Source organism: Herpailurus yagouaroundi, unplaced genomic scaffold (genome assembly GCF_014898765.1).
Source record: "Herpailurus yagouaroundi ecotype Mexico unplaced genomic scaffold, PumYag 28, whole genome shotgun sequence".
Taxonomy (NCBI): domain Eukaryota; kingdom Metazoa; phylum Chordata; class Mammalia; order Carnivora; family Felidae; genus Herpailurus; species Herpailurus yagouaroundi.
Window position 1 is genome coordinate 20,973,844 of NW_024412376.1, and position 19,302 is coordinate 20,993,145.

The following is a 19,302-nucleotide window of genomic DNA, read 5'->3' on the forward strand; positions in this document are numbered from 1 at the left end:
CAAACTGCACTATGTTGGGCCATTTGCATCAAATTCCTATTATAACCTTGAAATGTTTGCATATATTTGAGTTTCAAATTGTCTTAAATGGCTCTGTTTCTCAGTTGCCTTTTCCAATATACCACATCTTCCATTCAATCTTTGTTTTGCATTAGATATATTTTCACTATTTTAATTTTCAGTTTTTAAATCATTTGTGGTTATAAGATCATTTTTATTTCATTTGTGTCAACTCTGTTGGCTTAGTGGTATTCAGATATATAGTATGCATTTTCTTATGTTGCATGAATTTATTGTTATTGATGGTAGGTATTATTGAACTCTTATTGTATATCAAGTTGTATTTATTCATTACAGCAACCCTATGGATTAGTTATTATTCTTTTAGTAAAAATGAAGAAATTAGAATTTATAGAGATTTAAAACTTATGCATGGTCAGGCAGCTAGTAAGTGGTAGAGTTCGGATTTAAACTAAATCCATCTGACTGTAGAATTCTTCTTAAACACTCTGTTATGAAGATACTACTCAAGATACTACTAGTGAATAAGGTAAAAAGTTATTGCTTTGTTGGTTATAAAATTTTAAAATATTGGGTTAACATTAATGATGATGCCACGGATTGCATGAAGTTTCATATATACTCAGTGAATTTATTTTGGTTTTGTTTGAGGATATGGAAAACAGAAGAATTGGCAGACAACCAAAGATCATCAAGTATCATATAATTTTCAAAAAACATAGTCTGTAAACTAGACCAGTTTTCTTTGTGTTGATCCCTGGCAAGGTTAAAAGTGATGCCTGCAAACATCTTAGGAGGAAGTAGCAATCACTTGGACAAAGTATAAATTCACACAGAATATATTATGTCAAATTTTTTTGTTTTGTTTTGTTTTTTAGGATTATAGGCTAGAACTTTAGTTCTCAAACTGTGTGGTGAGGCAAACTGGAGCATCGTAGTGCCATGGATATTTTATAATTTCGAAGGGAAACACAACTACATCTGTTGGACAAAGCACAGACCACTACTCAAACAGTTTGGTAGTAATTAATTAGTAAATAGAACTACTAGGTATTTCTGTTGGTCTAGAAGCATTGTGAAAAAATTAGATACCTCGTAGAGTAGATAAACCAAAGCAGTTTATTGTTGCCAGGGTGTCTCAATGTAGATAAGGTGAAGAAATAGAAATAAAGATTGTTAGGTGGATTAGTAACTGGTTAAAGAATTATATGCAGAGGCTGCTGGTCGGTATTTTCATGTCATCCAAATAAAAATATGTAGAAGCTTGTCCTCCTCAAACTAATCTTCATTTTTAAGGGGTGCATTAAAAAACATTTTAAGGATACAGTCATCACATTTCCAGAAGATGTAAAGTGGAAAGAAATAGTAAATATGTGGTATGATTGATCAGGAAACAAAATAATCTCAGTAGACCATAGCTACTATGAACCTGAATTAGATATAATTTAACAGGAATAAATTTGATGAACTTTTGAGTCTGAAAAATTATCTGACCAAAAAATTTATACCTAGAAAAAAAAAATTTATACCTAGAAAAGGTTTATAAATAGCACACATTGAGAGAAATTGAGCTAATGACCCTTCCTTGGCCCCTGGATCAAATAATAGCCTTTAAATGGCCTACAAGGTCTCATAGAGGCCTGTATACTTATTATTTTTGTGCTCCCTCTTTCTGTACTTCTGGGAGTGGAGAAGTAAAAGACATGTGTTTTCTCATCCTTGTTCCTTTGCATCTCCTGCTCCCTCTGCCTAGCATGACTTTGCCTCTGCCCATTTTGCCAAAATAAAATAAAATAAAATAAAATAAAATAAAATAAAATAAAATAAAATAAAATAAAATAAAAATAAAGGACCTGCTTGAGGAATTCAACTACCTTTTAATTTTGCCAAGTTCATTTTAAAAAATTTATCAGCCCTAATTCCATCCTTTGATAAAAGAATGGACATTTTGATGTGAAAAATGTAGATTGATGCCATCTTAGAATATAGATTATCCTTTTGGATTAAATAAATTTGGATTTGTAGAAAATATGTAGTCATTTCTTTATATTGTTGACAACTATTAAAAATTGGTGATAGAATACCACTGCTCAGAGAATGAACACTTGCTAGTCACAACTGCTGTTCTGAGCCTGAATTAGTTGGTCCTTTGGGGTGCTCTCACATCTTGACATATGAGTCTGTATAGTAGAAATAGGCCTGTATGAAGAGGTCTCAAGGCTGAGTTGAGCATCTCCTCCCTTGGTCATTGCTTGGATGGTTGCAGGGGGAGCTTTTTGGGCATCCTTCATCTCTCTCACCATTACTTTTGCATCTAATACTATCATCTCAAGTTGTTTTTTTTTTTTTTTTTTTTTTGTACATATTAATGCAATTGGGTCTCAACAAAAACCTTGCCTTTGTCTCACAATAGGGTAGCTTTACAGCTCCCCCACCTTTTATTAGTGTGTTGATTTTACAGTTTAATACTGAGTTGTCCAATTTATTTCTTTTAATTTCAGATCCTGTAGAGGATATATTCACAATAGGTTAAATTAGGGGAAAAGAAGCAAGTTTAAACATGTTTCAAAGGTTTGCTTCTCTCTTGCAAACTCCTTGTAAATGAAAAAGAAAAATAATAGAAAAGCCTTCAAGCTGGTATAATTGTGCTATAAGAATTTATTTTTTCAATGTTTTTTTTTTTTTTTGATTTATTTTTGGGGCAGAGAGAGACAGAGCATGAACGGGGGAGGGGCAGAGAGAGAGGGGGACACAGAATCAGAAACAGGCTCCAGGCTCTGAGCCATCAGCCCAGAGCCTGACGCGGGGCTCGAACTCACGGACCGCAAGATCGTGACCTGGCTGAAGTCGGACGCTTAACCGACTGCTCCACCCAGGCGCCCCTGTGCTATAAGAATTTAAATGCCCTTATTTTGGGGGACACCTGGGTGGCTCAGTTGGTTGAGTGGCTGGCTCTTGATTTCAGCTCAGGTCATGATCTTGCAGTTTGTGAGATCAAGGCTTGCATGGAACTAGGGATTCTCCCTTTCTTTCTCCCCTCCCCTGCTCATGTGCTCTCTCTTTCAAAATAAATAAACTTAAAAAAAACAAAGGCCCTTATCTTTTTTCTTTTTCTTTTTCTTTCTTTCTTCTTTTCTTGTCTTTGCCCTTATCTTTTATAGCTAGTCATCATTGGTAAGGAGAAGATTTAACTACTGTGTGTGTGATATTCTCCTAATTCCATGCTTACTAATACCCAGTGTCTCATATTTACATATATATCCTATTAAATGGATCAACAACTTTTACTCCTCCCTCATACTTAAGCTGTTGTCTTTGCCCCTCAATGTTTTGCTTTACTCAAAGGCATTTACTCCTTTTTTTCCTTGTTATCCTCAAGTCCCCCTTTAATACTGCTTCCTTTGCTTAGTTCAGAGCTGCTCACATATTTCCTGCTTTAAAAATACTAGAAGCTAACCATCTTGTCACATCCCTTTTATAGGATTCTTAACCAAACATCCATCCCTCTTTTCTCCCCTGTTTGCTCATGGGAAAAGGAAAGTCACAAGTGGCTTTTTTGTCTAGCCTTTCTGCTTGCCGAAGTGATACAGGTGTTTTGGAAAAACTGTGAAGTATAGGAGGGTTTTAGGAAGCAGGAATGGAAATCACTACTGCTGTCTACAGAGGCAGTTACTGTGAAGACTTTGATCTTTTTTTCTTGCACTTTTTCTTCATATATTTTTCCTTAGTCACTGGAGATCAAGTCATGTATACAAATTTGTATCTGGTGGGGTTTTTTTTTTAATCTAACATTTTTTACTATAACATTTTCCCATGCTGAAATCATTTGCAAGGGAATTTTTATGTCTGTAAGATTCCAGTGCCTGAATTACCATAATTTATCCATCGTTTGTAATTTTTCACTTTTTTGGAATATTTTTTGCCAAACTTTATGTTTCTCATTTCTGTATAATAGAATCTTAGAAGGGCAGTTAGTGGGTTAAAGGAGTTGGTCAGTTATGTTCTTGGTAAAGATCCTAGAAATAAACATTAATACATTTATCAAATTTATTTAACTAAATGCATTTATTAACTAAATATTATTAAATTTCTGGCTGGAAAAACTACCAATTTATGTTCATTCTAACAGTATATGATAGTGTCCCTTCCAGTACCAGTAGCTTTTTAAGAGCTGAAGTGTTTTTTTGTTTTGTTTTTTAATGTTTATTTATTTATTTTAGAGAGAGGAAGAAAGAAAGAGGAGCACCAGTGAGCCAGTGGGGGAGGGGCCGAGAGTGAGAGGGAGAGAGAGAATCCCAAGCAGGTTCTGTGCTGGCAGCACAGAGCCCGACACAGGGCTCGAACTCAAGAACTGTGAGATTATGACCTGAGCCGAAACCAAGAGTCGGATGCTTAACCAACTGAGCCATCCAGGTGCCCCAAGAAGTTTTCTTTTTTAAATGTTTACTTTTGAGAGAGAGAGCACAAAGAGAGGAGGGACAGAGAGATAGAGGGACAGAGGATCAGAAGCACGCTCTGTGCTGACAGCAGAGAGCCTGACGCTGGGCTCAAACTCACAAATTGTGAGATCATGACCTGAGACGAAGTCAGACGCTCAACTGACTGAGCCACCCAGGCACGCCAAGAAGTTTTTAAAATATATAAAATTAAAGTAGTAGAGGAGTTGAAGTTTTCACTGTATTCTATACTGGTTACACAAAAGGGTATTGACACACTAGATACCTATAAAAATAGTGATTTGTAAGGATAACGATAATAAAAATAGGAGCTAATATTTAATTGGATACTTCCTTCCAGGACCACTTTCAAGTAATTTACATATATAGTGAATTCTTATTACTTATGGATTGCGTGTTTGTGAATTAGACTACTTGCTAAAATTTATGCATAACCCCACAATCAATACTCCCAGTGCTTTCATGTTCATTCATGGACACGCACAGAGCAGCAAAAAATTTGAGGCACCCAATGCACGTATTCCAAGCTGAGGTTGAAAAGACAATGTTCTGCTTTCTTGTTTCAGCACTCATACACAAATGTGTTTTTTGTGTTGTATTCACATTTTTTTTTTTTACACTTGTGTGCATATTCTTGGTGATTTCACTGTTTAAAATGGCCCTCAAACACAGTGTTGAAGTGTTGTCTGGTGTTCCTACGTGCAGAAAGGTTATGATGTGCCTTGTGGAGGAATTATTTGTGTCAAATGAGCTTTGCTCCAATGTGAGTTATAGTGTTATTGGCTGAGAATTCAGGCTATATACATTGAATAAAGTGTCTTTAAATAGAAACACATAAAACAATGTTATATATCAATCCATTGTCAAAGATGTTGTAGTAAGAGGCTAGCAGGAACATAACCCTGTATTTCTCCTAGGGGATAATGATTCAGTATTCTCTAATTCAGTACTCATGGTGACTTTTTAGAACATAACTACTATGAATAATGGCAAGTGCCTATGGTATTTACTTATTTATTTATCACCAATGCTATGGAACAGGTATTATTATTCTCCCTATTTTACAGATGGAGAAATTGAGGCACTGCATAAACAAATAATATGTTGGAGGCCACATAACTGTTTATTAGTAAAACTAGCATTTGAAAGTGGACAGTTTGTTTCCAGAGTTCACTCATTTAACTGTTGTGCCATGTTGACTTTAGTGAGGATTATTTATTAGGAAAATTAAAGGAGCTGGGAGAATCCAGCCACCACTAAAGAAAATATACTTAAAGGAGGAAGCTTGGAAGAATTGGATGGCTTTTCACGTAGAAGAAGAATCAGACTTATTTATATATTTCCACAGTGTAGAATTACTATGACTAGGAGAAGTAGACAAACAGATTTTAGCTAATTATGAGGGCTGTTCAATGGGTGGACCATCATGCGATTTAGTGAATGTCCTCAAGCTGAACCTATTAAACTAGAGCTTTGAATGGCCATGTGCCAGGTATATCCAGGTGGGACTAGAGGAATGGTTTATTCAGCAAGAAGTTAGACTAGTTAATACTTAAGGTCTCCTCCAATTTAAATATTATGATTCTTTTGTCTTGTACTTTTTAGTGGTCATTGGCATTAAAGAACATTGTCAAAGCATCTGGTTTTATTAAAATTTGTATGTCATTGTTGTTCCTGGTCAGTTCTTTTCCCTAATTCAAACTGAATCAGCAAACTGAAATTTATACACAACTAACTCTTTCACATTCTCTTTTTCTTATATTTTGCAATGCCCACATTTGCCTGCTCCTTTATGACTTCACTTATCTTTCCTCTTCCCTTCTTATCAGCAACTCTGGCCAGTCTGACTTTGCTTATATCTGTGTCTTACGTCTTAACATACCTCTTCAATTAGATTTTTTAAAAAAGACTTTCTTATTTTAGAGCAATTTTAGGTTCACAGCAAAACTGAGGGAGAAGGTACAGAGATTTCCTGTATATTATCCCTGTCCCCCCATATGCATAGCCTTCCCCCTTATCACCATCCCCCACCAGAGTGGTACATTTGTTGCAAAGGATGAACTTCCATTCAATTAACTTTTTAATATTAGAGCTTCAGCCATGTAAGACCATTTTATAAAACTATTGAGTGCCTCTTAACATTTGTGTTTTATAGATGCTTTTACTTTTCCAAGTCTTTTGCTCTGTATTGTATCATTTAATTTGAGTAAAGCTCACACCAATTCCGTTCCATCAGATAGACGTTATGCCACGGAACAGAGGAGGAAACTTAATGAATAAACCCCATATATTCTTTTCCTATCTCATTAACTCTGTGCCATCCTAGCTCTTCTACCTTAAACCACACTGACTCGTTTTTTATTTCTCTGATTATTTCTTCTACCTAGATTGTTACATGTTTTTGTGTTATTATTGCCTCTTAAAATAATCACTCATAATCATCCCTCCAAAATTTTAAATACCTCTTACCTGTAAAAGATTTGAGCTGTGGATGTGAAGTAACCTTGGCACTTATTCATGCCTTTGTATGAATAAGAAAAGGATGTAAAAGAATGTATAAGAAAAGGAAACGAAAAAACTTACTCCTTTTTTCCTCCCCTCTTTTCAAGATGGAAAAAAATGAGTTTGTCTTAGAATAATTACTTCCTTTTAACCCATTTTAATGTCTCTGCATTTTCCCCAAATCCTAGTTTATTAGTATATAATTGTGGTTTATACAGTATTTATATTATCATTGCTATACTATGAATCTAGAATACTGTTTTACTTATTTTAGGCGGTATAATTTTGGAACTCAAAAGATGGAGTGTTTAATTTGTCTAGAACAGTAAGTGTCTCTGAATTCTTAATAATGTTTAATGAAGAAAATCACTATTAAATAAATTGACTATTTCTGACTTATCTCCATGAGTCTAGCACAAATAGTTTGTGTCCATAGTTTAGTATAGTTTTATTATTTTAGAGAGGAATATGAATATGAGTATGGATTCTTCTTTTGGTGTATATGAAGTAGTTAACAGAAATGCATGTGAAAAATTAAGACAGTTTGTAGGTTTTTAAGCATGATGAGGGGCTATAGAATCAATTAAACTAATTTTTGTCTTTTGTTATTCTTTTAATAAGGTTTATTGCTCTGATTTGTATATATCGAATCAACCTCGCATTTCTGGAATTCTGTTTTATACAGCTTTACATCTTCAAAGATCGATGTAATATTGGCAAATAGTTGACAATAAGTATTTGTTTAATAAATGAGAGGGGAAAAAGAAATAATGTTAAACAAAAATTACTGCACGTTGTAAGTTTGTGATGGAAGCAATGAGTAACGTAAACCTGCTTATTTAAACCAGCTCAGGAAAAGATTATTCGAGAAGCAAAACCTATAAATGATATAAATAAATACAACAGATAGTACTTTATTTTTTTTAATTTTTTTTAACGTTTTTTTATTTATTTTTGAGACAGAGAGAGACAGAGCATGAACGGGGGAGGGCCAGAGAGAGAGGGAGACACAGAATCTGAAACAGGCTCCAGGTTCTGAGCTGTCAGCACAGAGCCCGACGCGGGGCTCGAACTCACGGACCGCGAGATCGTGACCTGGCTGAAGTAGGACGCTTAACCGACTGCGCCACCCAGGCGCCCCCAGATAGTACTTTATATATGTACTATGAAAATCTGTAAATCAAAACTGTTATACATACGATCGGGTTTTAGTAAAATAATTCTAAGTATTAATATATGTCGTTTGCAGGTTTAGACTGACACACATTGAACATGGTATCTTAGGATGGGAAATCAAACATGTTTTACTTCTACAAAGGTTTGAGATGTGGTCAGGATACATAGCAGTGAGATCAGCAATTTTACTTAATTGCAAGTGGTTGTGTAAGCGTCCAGGACTCCCCAAAAGAGCCTGGAAGACATACAGTTTCATATCACACATCCGAGTATCATATTCTCTTAAAGTTTATCCTCCCTTGTTGGACCCAGCCTTGTATAATGGGCCTATAGCCGACTAGAATCAAGCTTTGCCTGGACATATGTAGGAGATATGTTGCATCCAGACTAGATAATAATCTTATAATTATACAGTGTATAATATGACGGCTAGAGTATAGCACATGTGTACTACAGAGGCATATACAAATTTCTCATTATTCTTTTTTTTAGTATTTTTTATTTTTATTTTTTAATTTACATCCAAATTAGCATACACTGCAATAATGATTTCAGGAGTAGATTCCAGTGATTGATCCCCTATGTATAGGGGATCAGTGCTCATTCCAGCAAGTGTCTTTCTTAATGCCCCTTATCCATTTACCTCATTCCCCCTCCCAAAACCCCTCCAGGAACCCTCTGTTTGTTCTCTATATTTAAGAGTCTTTTATGTTTTGTCCCCTCCCTGTTTTTATATTATTTTTTGCTTCCCTTCCCTTATGTTCATCTGTTTTGTATCTTAAGTTCCTTATATGAGTGAAGTCATATGATATTTGTGTTTCTCTGATAAATTTTGCTTAGCATAATACCCTCCAGTTCTATCCACATAGTTGTAAATGGCAAGATTTCATTCTTTTTGATTGCCGAGTAATACTCCATTGTATATATACACCACATCTTCTTTTTATCCATTCATCCGTCAATGGACATTTGGACTCTTTCCATACTTTGGCTATTGTTGATAGCACTACTATAAATATTGGGGTGCATGTGTCCCATTGAAACAGCATACTTGTATCCTTTGGATAAATACCTCGTAGTGCAGTTGCTGGGTCATAGGATACTTCTATTTTTAATTTTTTGAGGAACCTCCATACTGTTTTCCAGAGTGGCTGCACCTGTTTGCATTCCCATCGGCAGTGCAAAAGAGATCCTCTTTCTTCGCATCCTCGCCAACATCTGTCATTGCCTGAGTTGTTAATGTTGGTCAATCTGACAGGTGTGAGGTGGTATTTCATGGTGGTTTTGATTTATACTTCCTTGATGAGTGACGTTGAGCATTTTTTCATTTGTCTATTAGCCACCTGGATGTCTTCTTTGGAGAAGTGTCTATTCATGTCTATTGCCCATTTCTTCACTGGATCATTTGTTTTTTGGATGTTGAGTTTGATAATTCCTTATAGATTTTGGATACCAACCTTTTATCTGATATGTCATTTGCAAATATCTTCTCCCATTCCGTTGGTTGCCTTTTAGTTTTGCTGATTGTTTCCTTCACTGTGCAGAAGGTTTTTATTTTGATGAGGTCCTGATAGTTCATTTTTGCTTTTGTTTCCCTTGCCTCTACAGACATGTCAAGTGTTACTGTGGCCGAGGTCAGAGACGTTTTTGCCTGCTTTCTTTTCTAGGATATTGGTGGCTTTCTGTCTTACATTTAGGTCTTTCATCCATTTTGAGTTTATTTTTGTGTATGGTGTAAGAAAGTGGTCCAAGTTCATTCTTCTGCATGTTGCTGTGTAGTTTTCCCAGCACCATTTGCTGAAGAGACTGTCTTTATTCCATTGGGTACTCTTTCCTGCTTTGTCAAAGATTAGTTGGCCATAAGTTTGTGGGTCTGTTTCTGGGTTCTCTATTCTGTTCCACTGATCCGAGTGTTTGTTTTTTGCCAGCACCATACTGTTTTGATGATTAAACCTTAGTAATACATCTTGAAGTCCGAGTCTATGATGTCTCCAGCTTTGGTTTTCTTTTTCAGTATTGCTTTGGCTATTCGGGATCTTTTCTGGGTCCATACAAATTTTAGCGTTGTTTGTTCTGCTCTGTGAAGAATGCTAGTGTTATTTTGATAGGGATTGCATTGAATTAATAGATTCCTTTGGGTAGTATTGGCATTTTAACAATGTTTGTTCTTCCAATCCAGGAGCATGGAATATTTTTCCATTTTTTTCTGTGTTCTTTAAATTCTTTCATAAGCTTTTGATAGATTTTTCACCTCTTTGGTTATGTTTATTCCTAGGTATTTTATGGGTTTTGGTGCAATTGTAAATGGGATTGATTCCTTGATTTCTCTTTCTGTTGCTTCATTATTGGTATATAGGAATGCAACTGATTTCTGTGAATTGATTTTATATCCTGCGACTTTGCTGAATTCATGGATCAGTTCTAGCAGTTTTTTGGTAGAATCTTTTGGGTTTTCCATATAGGCTATCATGTCCTCTGCAAGGTGTGAAAGCTTGACTTCTTCCTGGCCGATCTGGGTGCCTTTAATTACTTTATGTTGTCTGACTGTTGAGGCTAAGACTTCCAATACTGTGTCAAATAACAGTGGTGAGAGTGGACATCCCTGTCGTGTTCCTGACTGTAGAGGGTAAGCTCTTAGTTTTACTCCATTGAGGAGGATATTAGTGTTGGGTCTTTCATATATGGCTTTTATGATCTTGAGGTATGATCCTTGTATCCCTATTTTCTTGAGGGTTTTTATCAAGAAAGGATGCTGTATTTTGTCAAATGCTGTCTCTGCATCTGTTGAGACGATCATGGGGTTCTTGTCGTTTCTTTTATTGATATGATATGTCACATTGATTGTTTTGCAGATACTGAGCCAGTCCTGCATCCCAGGTATAAATCCCACTTGGTCATGGTAAATAGTTTTTTTAATGTATTGTTGGATCGGTTGACTAGTTTCTTGTTGAGGATTTTTTGCATCCGTGTTCATCAGGGAAATTTGTCCATAGTTCTCCTTTTTAGTGGGGTGGGGTCTTCGTCTGGTTTTGGAATAAAGGTAATGCTGGCTTCATGGAAAGAGTTTGGAAGTTTTCCTTCCATTTCTATTTTTTGGAACAGCTTCAAGAGAATAGGTGTTAACTCTTCCTTAAATGTTTGGTAGAATTCCCCTGGAAAGCCATCTGACCTTGGACTCTTGTTTTTTGGGAGATTTTTGATTACTAATTTTGTTTCTTTACTGGTTATGGGTCTGTTCAGATGTTCTGTTTCACTAGTGTATATGTTTCTAGGAATTTGTCCATTTCTTCCAGATTGCCTATTTTATTGGCATATAATTGCTTATAATATTCTCTTATTATTTGTATTTCTGCTGTGTTGGTTGTGATCTCTCCTGTTTCATTCTTGATTTTATGTATTTGGGTCCTTTCCTTTTTCTTTTTGATAAAACTGGTGAGGGGTTTATCAATTTTGTTAATTCTTTCAAAGAAACAGCTCTTGGTTTCATTGATCTGTTTTACTGGGTTTTTGGGGGGGGGAGGTTCAGTAGCATTGATTTCTTCTCTAATATTTATTATTTCCTGTCTTCTGCTGGTTTTGTAATTTATTTTTTCTTTTTTCCATCTCTGTAAGGTGGAAGGTTGGGTTGTGTATCTGAGACCTTTCTTCCTTCTTTAGTAAGGCCTGGATTGCTATATTCTTCCCTCTTATGACTCCTTTGCTGCATCCCAGAGGTTTTGGGCTGCTGTCTTATCATTTTCATTGGCTTCCTTGTACTTTTTAATTTCCTTTTTAACTTCTTGGTTAGCCCATTCATTCTTGAATAGGATGTTCTTTAGTCTCCAAGTATTTGTTATTTTTCCAAATTTTTTTAATGGTTGATTTTGAGTTTCATGGTGTTGTGGTCTGAAAATATGCACGGTATGATCTTGATCTTTTTTTACTTGTTGAGGGCTGATTTTTGTCCCAGTGTATGATCTCTTCTGGAGAATGTTCCATGTGCACTCGAGAAGAATGTGTATTCTGCTGCTTTAGGATGAAATGTTCTGAATATATCTGTTAAGTCCATCTGGTCCAGTGTGTCATTCAAAGCTATTGTTTCCTTGTTGATTTTCTGTTTAGATCATCTGTCCATTGTTGTAAGTGGGGTGTTGAAGTCCCCTACTATTATGGTGTTATCAATGAGTTTCTTTATGTTTGTGATTAAATGATTTATATATTTGGGTGCTCTCATGTTTGGAGCATAACTGTTTATAATTATTAGATCTTCTTGGTGAATAGACCCCTTAATTATGATATACGGCCCTTCTTCATCTCTTGTTATAGTGTTTATTTTAAAATCTATATTGTCTGATATAAGTATGGCTCCTCTGGCTTTCTCTTGACGTCCATTAACATGATGGATGGTTCTCCATCCCCTTACTTTTAATCTGAAGGTGTCTTTAAGTTTAAAATGGGTCTCTTGTAAACAGCATTTAGATGGATCTTGTTTTCTTATCCATTTCTATTACTCTGTGTCTTTTGATTGGAGTGGTTAGTCCATTGATGTTTTGAGTGAGTATTGAAAAATATAAATTTATTGCCATTATATTGCCTGTAGAGTTGGAGTTTCTGTTGTTGTTCTCTGGTCCTTTCTCGTCTTTGTCGCTTTTGGTCTATTTTTTTTGTTTTTTAATCTTTTCTTCCCTCAGAGAGTCCCCCTTAAAATTTCTTGCAGGGCTGGTTTAGTGGTCATGAACTCCTTTAGTTTTTGTTTGTCTGGGAAACTTTTTATCTCTCCTATTTTTAATGACAGTCTTGCTGGATAAAGAATTCTTGGTTGCATATTTTTCCAATTCAGCACACTGAATATATCCTGCCACTCCTTTCTGGCCTGCCAAGTTTCTATGGATAGGTCTGCTGCAAACCTGATCTGTCTTCCCTTGTAGGTTAAGGACTTTTTTTTTCCCTTGCTGCTTTCATGAATCTTTCCTTGCCTGAGTATTTGGTGAATTTGACTATGATACGCCTTGTTGATGGTTGGTTTTTGTTGAATCTATTGGGAATCCTCTGTGCTTCTTGGATTTTGATGTCTGTGTCTTTTCCCAGGTTAGGAAAATTTTCTGCTCTGATTTGCTCACATAAGGTTTGAGACCCCTATGATTCTGATGTTAATTCCTTTTTAGTGAGTCACTAAGTTATCTAATTCTTATATCCTGCTCTTTTGCCTTAGGCTCCCTCTTTTTTTCTGCTTCATTATTCTCCATAAGTTTGTCCTTTATATTGCTGATTTGCTGCTCTGCTTCATCCGTTATTGCCGCCACTGCATACATTCGAGAACAGCTCAGTTATAGCATTTTTGCTTTCATCCCGACTAGCTTTTACTTCTTTTACCTCCACAGAAAGGGATTCGAATCTATTTTCAACCCCAGCTAGTATTCTTATGATTGTGATTCTAAATTCATGTTCAGATTCTAAATTCTAAATTCTATCTTGCTTGTGTCTGTGTTGACTAAGTACCTGGCTGTTATTTCTTCCTGTTCTTTCTTTTGGGGTGAATTCCTTTGTTTTGTCGTTTTGAAGGAAGAAAAGGAATTAATAAAGTAAAGAAAATAAAAATTAAAAAATTAAAAACAACACACAAAAAATCAAATAAAGGATGCCAGATCCTAGGTGTATTTTGGTCTGGTTGTTGAAAGAAGCTTGATAGAATAGAGAAAAAAGGGAATGAAAAGAAAAAAAAGAGAAAAAAGGAAAACATTAGAAAATTTGAGAAAATGAATACAGTAAAATAGAATAAAAGGAGATGATGACAATAAAATAGTTTTAAAAATTTACAAAAAAGTGAAAAATACCACAGAAAATATTTAAAGAACAATCTTTTTATGTAAAAATGGAAAAAAGAATTAATTTTTTTTCTGTCTTTATTCAAGAATAAAGAAAGAAAAAGGAAACAAAAATTGAATAGATGGACCGGTGAACAGAATGAGATACGATTGAAATTACATACAGTTTCCCCTAGGAGTCAAACTATGAAGCACTTTACAGTCCATAAACTAAGCAGGTGGAGAGACTTATGGTGTTCTTCAAGACTTGTAGTTGGCCCAGTTCGGGGTGTGGGGAGGCTTAGTTTAATGGCTCCATTCTCCACTAGATGGCACTGCTTAGCTTACTGGGGTGGATTGTTGTGGCGCATGTAGGTGTGTATGTTCATGCGTGGGAGGATTAAAAATGGTGTCACCCAGGTACCCAGTCTCTAGTTTCAGAAGTCTGTGCTGCCCTCAACCAGCACCCCTCCTTTGTCTCTGGCTTCTGTCCACTCCCCATTTCTACACTGTCCGTGACCAAACCATCAGGCTGCCAGGTGGCACCTCCCTCCTGAGTTTTATCTCAGATGGGGCTGTGTTTACCAACACTTTACTTCTGAGGGACTGCGGCCTTGACCTGCTCAGACCCTCTGGGGGTGGGTCTTGCTCAGCAATGGTCAGATGCCAGCTGCACCAAGGAACATTCATGCAACCGTGCTACTGCCAGTATTCAGAGACTGAAGCCGGGCACTAGCCTGCTCCAGAAAAAGTTCCTGTGATCATGTGGCAGCAGCATTTCAGGGATTATGGCAAATCACAACACACGTCTGGTGCCAGGCTTCACCCCCAACGTCCTTGTTCCAAAATCAGTGAATGTGGCTGATCTCTGGGGTCTGTTGGGACTCTTTCCTGTCGGATATCCACACAGCCTCTACCAAATGTTTCATCAGGGGAACCACCTCTCCCCGTGTTACCTGAGGACCCCTGGGACTTCTCTCTTTGCTCCTGGGGATTCACCCTTCCTACCAGAGCACTGCCAGGTATCGAGCTGTGGTGTTTTAGACTCTCTGCTCCCCTGTTTAGAGAGTGTTAATGGAATTTAAACCCTCTCCTGTCTCCTTTCTCCTTTCTCCCTGTTTTGTTCAGTCCCTTGCAGCTGTTTCCACTCTTCCTCTTTCTCTCCAACTGCTTTTGTTGGGGGGATGCTTTTCCCATACTCTTCCCCCCGTCTCTGTCCTCTCTCCACAAGCAAAGACAGCTCCCTGCCCTCCACAGCTTCTCTCTCCCCCAGTTCACCTCTCCATGCTGCATACCTGCTGAGTTCTGTGGTTCAAGTTGTGCAGCTTGTTGTGTTAATCCTCAATCAGTTTTCTAGGTGTGCAGGATAGTTTAGTGTTGGTCTGGCTGCATTTCAGGGAAGAGAGATGCAAAAAAAAACCTTCCATTTTGTTCCACCATCTTGGCCCCCTTCTCTCATTCATTATTCTTAATCTCAATCTACCAGGGTTATGTAAAGAGTACATTTCTGAATTTGATGATGTGACACTAGATTAAGAGTTAGCTACCTACACATACCTGACAGTCATAATAAAAGGCTCTTAACCAGCTATGGAGATTATCTAACCCTATAAAATTCCAGTGATGGGAATCAGAAAGTGTTTAAACCTATTGGAAGACAGAAAGTGCATTATTTCCTGTATTTTTCAGAGCATAACTTAGTTATGGTCTTGAAGAAAGGCTGTAGGAAGTTTGTGTGCCTTAGTAGCCAAAATTTGAGTAGAGGCACAGCCAGTCCACTTGCTCATCTGACTCACCTCCAAAATTAACTGCAGTTGATACTATGGTATGAGTTCTCTGATTATTGGAGCTGGGTTTTATTCATTTTTCTATCTCTCAAAATATACAACAGGCATAATATGTGAAAGGCACTGTATATATTAGGTACAGAATAACAGGCACAATGTATATTAGATGTTCAATAAACGGTTGTTACTTGTAGTTTTTATTTGTAGCCTAAGCTTAACATGTTTACATTCTTTAATAATTGTCAGAGGAAGATACAGTAATATAACCTATCCATTTTACTTTTTAATATTCAAGGAATTCAGACATTGCTTTTTGTCTTTGAAAGCTCACACAAACTTTTTATTCCTTTCATTTTTGAAATTGCTGCTATGCTGCTTTACTTTTACTTCAATATTGTTGAAAGAAGGTTTTTAGGTATATTTGATACAGAATTCTGAAAAAAGCTTAACTACTGGAAAATATTGAGATTCTTCTATAATGAAGTATAATCTAAAATAATTTTATATGTAGAATAAATATAAGAGAAACCTTGGTAAGATTTGGAGTAGTAGAATAGATTTTACTTTTATTTAAAATAGTAAAGAACGGGGCACCTGGGTGGCTTATTCAGTTGGCTGCTCCTGGTTTCTGCTCAGGTCATGATTTCACAGTTTTGTGAGTTCGAGTCCCACATTGGACTCTGTTGGCAGCACCGAGCCTCTTTGGGATTCTCTCTTCCCTGCCTCTCTGCCCCTCCCCAACTTGCACTCTCTCTCAAATGATCTTAAAAAACAATTTTAAAATAAGTAGTAAAGAAAGGGGCACCTGGGTTGCTCCGTTGGTTTAGTATCCCACTCTTGATTTCCGCTCAGGTCATGATCTTACAGTTGTGAGATGGAGCCCCATGTCAGGCTCTGTGTGGGCATGGAGTCTACTTAAGATTCTCTTTGCCTCTCTCTCTGCCCCTTACTTATTCGCAGTCACGTGTGCATGTATTCTCTCTCTCAAAAACAAAACAAATAAAAGAATAGTAAAGAACGTGATTTAGGTAGTGAATACTAATATATATGTAGCTATTTCTTCATTAAGAAGGTTTTATTTCACATCAGTCTTCATATTCTGCAACAAAGAAAACATTTTGAATAAGTCTAATTTTTAACTTTTTGAAATATTTAATGTTCAGAATTTCTGATTTTGCTGTTTGTCCGAATTACTTAGGCAAAAAGGGCAACTAGCTGTGGAAAGAGCTAAACAAGTGGAAGAGTTCCTACAGCGAAAACGGGAAGCACGGCAAAATAAAGCTCGAGCCGAAGGGCATATGGTATGATTTTTCTTTTTTTTTGAGATTTTGAGCATATTAATATTCAGAGTGAAGTTCTGGAATAAGGTAGGTATAAATGAATTATATTTCTTTACAAACATTTAAACATTTACTGAATAAAAAGTTGTGGCATATCTTAACTTCTCTTCTGCCTTGTCTTTTATACCAAGGTGAAATTCTGTTGATGGTTTGCTTAATTAGGAGTAAGTTTACAGCTCTATCTTTGCTTTAAAAAGGGTAGAAGTAGACATAGCAACCCAGATATTTATATTAAAACAAATGAGTTTTTACATTGTTGCCTTTGTTTTTTCATACATGCTTTTGGTTTTAAATACTTTTAGGTAGCAAAGAATTGTAGAAGAAAAATGGGAAACCTTTAGATAAATATAACTACATGTCTTTTCAAAAGCACATTAGAAGCAAAAGTATATTAAAACCTCCAATTATTCCAGCTAATTAAATTAAGTCACATATCCAAGAAGATATTAATGGCTTTTAGGTAATCATTTTAGTACTTAAAACTTAATAGTTTTGACTTGTAGAGGTATACAAATGCCTTTTGACCTTTTGTCCACAGAATAACTGATTGTTTCTATCAGCTCACCACACCATGAGGCATCCTGCTAACCTAGGAAATAAGTCAGTGATATGGTAGTATATTTTGATTAGATTTATAACTTAGAGTAGATCCTAACTGGTATCGATGTGAGTTAATTAATGTAGTTATTTCAAATTTTAGCAGTTTTTTTCTTTGCAATGTCATTGAAAGATACTTAGATGTTTTAATGGTTACCCTTTATATTTTTAACACATGCATTTGTTTTTTGATTTTGGAATTAATTTGTGCTTGTATCCCTCCTGTAGATAGTAGAAGAGAACCTCCTGTGTTTTCTCTTACCCCATATCTCCAAAGTTAATAGCATCTGGAATTTTAGTTACAGATTTTAATTTGAAATATTTTAAAACAATTATTAGACTTATCAAGATTTATATATTTCTTTCCTCATCACTGTTCCTTATATTCTATTTTGCTCTCACTTTGTTTGTCTTTATGGTAGAATATTCTCTGGCAATTCTCTTGGACAGAAACTTCCCAAGATTTGTTGGGAAATGTCTTTATTTTGTCCTTTTGCTTGAATAATTTGTAGTGGAGGTTATTTGGTGAATTTGGTTACCATTTGTATGTCTGAAAAAAATATTTTGCCTTCATTTTTGAGAAATATTTTTGGTGAGTATAATATAGGTTGAAAATTTTTTCTTTCAGTACTTTAAAGATGATTCTCCAGTTATCTTCTGGCATGCCTGTTTCTGACAAGAAGTTTGCTGTCATTCTTATCTTTTTCCTGTATATGTAATGTATCTTTTTTCTCCACTGACTTTTAACATTTTATCACTGGAAGCAATTTTTTTTAATGTTTATTTTTTTATTTTTGAGAGACACAGCATGAGTGGGAAAAGGGCAGAAGGAGAGGGACAGAGGATGTGAAGTGGGCTCTGTGCTCAGAGCAGAGAGCCCAATGCGGGACTCGAACTCAATGAACTACAAGATCATGACCTGAGCTAAAGTAGGACCCTTAACCGACTGAGCCACCCAGGCATCCCCACTAGAAGCACTTTGATTACAATATAGTTTGGTGTAGTTTTCTTCATGTTTATTTTGTTGGGATTCTTTGAGCTTCTTGGATCTGCAAATTTATAATTTTCATCAAATTTGGAAAAATTTTATGTATTATTTATTCAAAACTTTTTTTCTGTTCCCTCTCTTTGATTCCAGGATTCTCATTACCCATCCACTAGACTGTGTGTTGTTCTCTCCACATCCCTCTGTTCATTTTTTTTCACTCTTTTTTCTACTTTTCATTTTGGATAGTTTTTATTTCTATACCTTCAGCCTTCAGGTTCATTAATATTTTCTTCTGCTTTGTCTAATCTATTAATCCCATCCAGACATTGTATTTTTTTCATCTCAGAAATGTTTCTCATCTTGTATTTTTTAATTTACAGTTTATTTGGGTCATTTCTATACTTTCTGCATCTCTCCCTATAGTATTTATGCTTTTCCTCTACATTCTTAAATTTGAACATAGTTAGAGGCGCCTGGGTGACTCAGTTGGTTGAGCGTCCAAGTTTGGCTCAAGTCATGATCTCGAGGTTCATGAGTTCATGAACCTGTTCACGACAGTTCACGAGTTCACGACAGCTTGGAGCCTGGAGCCTGGAGCCTGCTTTGGATTCTGCATCTCCCTCTCTCTCTGTCCCTTCCCCTCTTGTGTTC

The 19,302-nt window shown here is 36.1% G+C and overlaps 1 protein-coding gene across 7 annotated transcripts in view; it reads left to right on the forward strand.

Annotated features, from left to right (window-relative positions):
* The window catches only part of NEK1 (NIMA related kinase 1), a 239,119-nt gene that overhangs the window by 79,790 nt on the left and 140,027 nt on the right, over nucleotides 1-19,302 (forward strand). For all 7 annotated transcript variants that reach the window (XM_040470858.1, XM_040470824.1, XM_040470831.1 and 4 more), the window contains exon 18: nucleotides 16,925-17,027. In XM_040470858.1, coding sequence (XP_040326792.1) covers nucleotides 16,925-17,027 — 103 coding nt within the window. The remainder of the gene's footprint in view (nucleotides 1-16,924; nucleotides 17,028-19,302) is intronic.